The sequence below is a fragment of the Miscanthus floridulus genome, chromosome 10, assembly GCF_019320115.1.
Source record: "Miscanthus floridulus cultivar M001 chromosome 10, ASM1932011v1, whole genome shotgun sequence".
NCBI classification, from domain to species: domain Eukaryota; kingdom Viridiplantae; phylum Streptophyta; class Magnoliopsida; order Poales; family Poaceae; genus Miscanthus; species Miscanthus floridulus.
In genome coordinates, this window is record NC_089589.1 from 135388597 (window position 1) to 135393596 (window position 5000).

The 5000-nt window shown below is 40.0% G+C and overlaps 1 protein-coding gene across 1 annotated transcript; it reads left to right on the forward strand.

Annotated features, from left to right (window-relative positions):
- Positions 1–996: 996 nt before the first annotated feature.
- LOC136486001 (uncharacterized) lies at positions 997–1872 on the forward strand. Its single transcript, XM_066482768.1, has 2 exons — positions 997–1321; positions 1405–1872. The coding sequence occupies exons 1-2, from the start codon at positions 997–999 to the stop codon at positions 1869–1871; spliced, it is 792 nt and encodes a 263-aa protein (XP_066338865.1). The 3' UTR covers position 1872.
- The last annotated feature ends 3128 nt before the right edge of the window (positions 1873–5000 follow it).

The following is a 5000-nucleotide window of genomic DNA, read 5'->3' on the forward strand; positions in this document are numbered from 1 at the left end:
GCTGTTTGTGAAGAAGGAACACAGAGAAATGTTTATGACCTTGCCTACTAGAGAAATTAGGCTTAATTGGCTTAGGAAGAGGCACAATGACAAATATGGAAGTTAGTTTTTTTTACTTCTGGCAACCTGTATGCCACCTGGAACCATGTATTGCTATTTTTTCTCTATTTGAACCTAGAAACTGGAACCTAGAACCTGGAACCATGTAGTGCTTGAACAGATCGCTATTTTCACTTCTGGTTCATGTACATGTATGCTGTATGCTACTATTGGTGCTATTTTTTTTCTCTATTTGAACCTGGTGCACCTGTATGCACCTGTATGCTACTATTTTGACTTCTGGTATGCTACTATTTTTTCAACTTCTAGTGCACCTGTATGCTACTGTTTTTTCTCTGTGTATTACTATTTTTTCAAATTCTGGTGCACCTGTATGCAACTGTTTTTTTCTCCATGTATTACTATTTTTTCAACTTCTGGTGCACCTGTATGCTACTGTATGCTACTATTTTTTCTCTGTGTTGCTGTTTTGTCTCTAATTGGCATCCTGCATGGCCTTTTTTTACCTCTATGCAGAGTGATGATGAAACTGACGATGAATCTGATACCTCTGACAATGAGAGCATGGCATTTTGGAATCTTGTATTGGCTGGTGCTAAACTTGCTGCAGCTTATGTTGAATTATATTGTGACAAAAATCCACCTAGGACATCACTCCTTAGTGTTATGGGCTGGTTGCTAGAGACGCTTAACACACCGGGAGAATGTCATTCGCAGCTTCGGATGAGCACACAGATGTTCTACGACCTTCATGATTTATTGGTTGGAAGGTATGGTCTTAAACCATCCCTACATATAAACACTCAGGAGATGTTGGCAGTGTTCTTATTTGTGTTATCTGGAAATGAATCTAATAGAAAAGCACAAAACCGGTTCAAGCACTCGGGTGAAACTATTCATAGGAAATTTGATGAGGTACTGAATGCTTTCATGGATATGTCTAGAGATTTTATTAGACCAAAGGACCCCAACTTCCGAACTGTTCACAAGAGGATAAGAGATGACCGTAGAGCATATCCACATTTCAAAGATTGCATTGGTGCTCTAGATGGTACTCATATCCGAGTTTCGTTGCCACCTGACGATCAAGTAAGATATATTGGAAAGTCTGGTATACCTACTCAAAACGTTCTAGCAAGTTGTGACTTTGATATGAGGTTCACTTATGTGTCGACGGGACAGCCGGGCTCTATGCATGATACTAGTGTCCTATACAATGCAATTAGAGTGGACGAGAGCTTTTTTCCACACCCTCCAAAAGGTATTAAAAATATGACCATGCACTTCATTGTTTGATCAAATGCTTAAAAATGTGATCTAATATTTTGTTTCTAATAATTATAGGCAAATATTATGTTGTCGATGCGGGATATCCTAATCGTCCGGGATACCTTTGTCCTTATAAAGGTGAGAGGTATCATATGCCGGAGTGGCATAGAGGAATGGAACCAAAGACTCCTAAAGAAAGGTTCAATCGTGTTCACTCATCCATCCGCAATGTTATTGAGCGATCATTTGGAGTGCTAAAAATGAAATGGCAGATTCTATATAAAATGGCGTCCTACCCGATGTTCAAGCAAAAAATGATTGTTGTGGCTACTATGGTCCTTCACAACTTCATTCGTGAGCATGGCGGTGAAGACTTGGACTTCGCTCGGTGCGACCGTGATCCAAATTATGTTCCAGAGATTCCGGAAAGGTACTTCAAATATGTGGCTAGATCAAATGGCTCTACTGATGCACCGAATGCTCCTACTATGGACAAATTCCGTGATGACTTGGCCACCGCTCTTTCTCTAGCTTGGAACTAGAATTATGTATCAGTCACTATTCTCTAGTTATCTATGGACAACTATTTCTATTAGAATGATGGACTTTGTTATCTTATTTATCAGTAGTCATGTATGGACAATTATTTGTATCCGAAATATGGACAATTATTTGTATCCGAGATTATAATATGTACACCATATTTGAATTGGTAAAAAAATATTCAATTACACATGGTCTGCATACAACAGAACATACACCAAACATCGATCAGGGGCATAGTAGACCTTTCCTATAAAAACCTCATGTTTCCAGAGCTAGAGCTAAACTGCGTGCCAAACAGGTCCACTTGCTCCAGAAACTCCACAGTGGAGCTGCTCTGTGATGGAGTTGGTGGAGTAGAGCTGAAAAAGATGGAGCAGAGTAGTCCCAAACAGGCCCTTAGTCCTGATTGCTGTCTCCAACCAGGACTAAAGCCTAAAACTGTAATAGGCACTCTTTTGGGCTGACACTGACAGGGTGCACGTTAGCTGAATCCAGTCTTTTCTGAACCATAATCTCCGGTCAACGCATCCGCCATACCTGTGGCCAGTATACCATGCCATGCGTGGAGCGAACAATTATGACATGAACGGACCAGAAGGCCAGAAATCAGCATAGGTGAATTGATAGTCCGTTCGTTCGGCTGCTATGCCGGTGGGGGCTCAGCTATAGCCTCAGACCGTTGTCAGACGCATTCACGGCTGCTCTATCTACCACATGCCGACACATGCAACATGTATGGGTCCGATGCAACTGAACACGACCAAATCAATTAGTCCTGGTATTACGAGCCAGGACTAAAGGTATACCTTTAGTCCCGGACGTTTACAGGAGCCGGCTCGACCTGAAGGCCACACATAGGAGAGAGCATATACCAGAATGGAGCGGCCCAGTACGCAATATGCTGGAATTGCTGGCCAGTCCCACCTATTAACACCACCTCGCTTGCTCAGAAGAGTGAAAGCTAACTTAAAAGCTCAGCTCCGGAGCCATGCACCACGATCTTACTTGAACAGGATCTGTTCTATAAGATCGTACCGCTGCATCCTTGTATAAAAGTCTTTCGTACATTATAAACGTGTAGAATACATATATTCTAGCAGCGTAGAATTCGTATTCGAAAGCCAAAACGAATCATCAATTAAAAATAGAAACAAAAAAAAGAAAAAAAATGAAAGTCCTGATAGCAACGTAGAATGCGAACGAATCATCAATTGAAAATAGAAAAAAAAGAAAAAGAAAATAGAAACAAAAAAATAGAAAAAAAATAGAAAAAAAACCTTTAGTCCCGGTTGGTATTACCAATCGGGACTAAAGGGCCTGCCCACGTGGCCAGGCCGGGAGGCCTCTTTAGCCCAGGTTGGTATTACCAACCGGGACTAACCTTTAGTCCCGGGCGTGAAACCGGGACTAAAGGAGAGGTCATTTAGTCCCGGATTCGTGCTCCCGGTTATAAAACCGGGACTGAAGGGGGCTGAGAACCGGGAGTACAGCTCGTTTCTCTACTAGTGATCCGACATAGTTGATACTATCCGTATTCGAATCCGAATCCGGACAGAAATATAAAAACAAATGTAACATCGGTGATATTCGTCAGTATCCGATCCGTTTTCATCCCTAATGCTACCTTTACGCTCGATCAGCGAACACCATCCACTTTCATCAACTTCACAGGTACTTTATTTTTATTATTTGGTTCTTTTTTCAACGTCGCTTATGCCTCCTCCATAAATAATAATACTATGATCCCAGGATATTACTGGTTAATCAAATGGAAAATAATAGTTCTCTTGCATTATTGGAAGAAAAAACTGCTAACGCAGGTATAAAACAACACACATTTTTACTATTTTAGTGGACTATATTTTAGTACATGCATTTTATGTATATTTGACGTAACAAAACAAATCCATGCCCTCTAGGAGACGATGCTACAGGACGCAAGAGGGAAAGGGACAGAGCAAAATGGCAAGCAATGGCTAAGGAGAAAAAGGATGAAAAAAATAAAAAGCGTCCAGAAGCATATATCACAAAGGAAAGGAGCAACGTTTAAAAATCGAAACTAACAATGGTAATTTATGAGAAATTTGGGTAATTAATAATCACAAGATGGTAAAAATCGAAATTAACAATGGTAATTTATGTGATGTCTTACAATATGTAGATGTTGAGGATGCGTCAAACAAGCAAAATATGTTGCATATGAATGATTTACATCATGCCAACAACACTAATATTAATAAAAAGTTTATATGCAGGATACTACCAACAAATCAAGGAGAATTGCAAGGACTACTTGACTGTTATGCTTCCCGAGCAAATAACCTTAGTATTCTATTAAGAAGTTTGTAATATTGATGTTCCGAACATCACGTTAAAAAATTGCTTTTTTGTAACATGTTCATACTAATTTTTTAAAAGTACCATATCATTGTTATGTTTTCGTGCAACGCACGGGCATTTATCTAGTTAAATAATATTTGTGAAGACTACATGTGAGAGAAAAGTGACCAAAATGACCTTGACTATTATAATAGAACCTTTAATAGTTATCTAAAAAAATCATAACTTTTTGCATTTTGCATATAAAATCGGATGAAGAAGAGCGTTATATAAAAATTGTAGCGCACAGTGAGATCTACAACTTTTGAGTTGACAAGTTTTTGATTGAAAATTAAGCATGAAAAGTTCTTTTAAATCCTCATATTTTGAAATTCAAAATTCTTGTGGTGGTCCCATGGGGTGAGGTCTTGACAGTTGTGCCGTAGTAGGGTGTGATTGCTTATTTGGAAAAAGATCCTTTTCTGCCCCATCCATAAGAATGGTTGATCCATATAAATGAGAATTGTCGGGTGTGGTACGGTATTGGATCTGCAGTGGCACTCAACAATTTACTACTAGGTGTGCACTGATCCGGCAACGGTGTCAATAGTGCCACTGTCAGGTCATGACACTCACCATATCACTGCCGGTTGATGATCTTGTCTAGCAGTGATAGTCATGAATATCATATCCCCTTTCTGATCTGAACCGGCCGTGTTGTGCCTTTTATCACAACCGGGTCGCCCACTCGGCAGTGATAGGTCACCCCATCACTGCCGATTGACCTCTGCCAGCATGGACAATTC

Excerpts from the sequence above, each read along its gene's own strand:
- LOC136486001 (XM_066482768.1), top strand. The coding sequence starts at position 997 with ATGTCTAGAGATTTTATTAGACCAAAGGACCCCAACTTCCGAACTGTT. Across the intron at positions 1,322-1,404 it reads TTTTCCACACCCTCCAAAAG|GCAAATATTATGTTGTCGAT; the intron begins GTATTAAAAATA and ends TAATAATTATAG.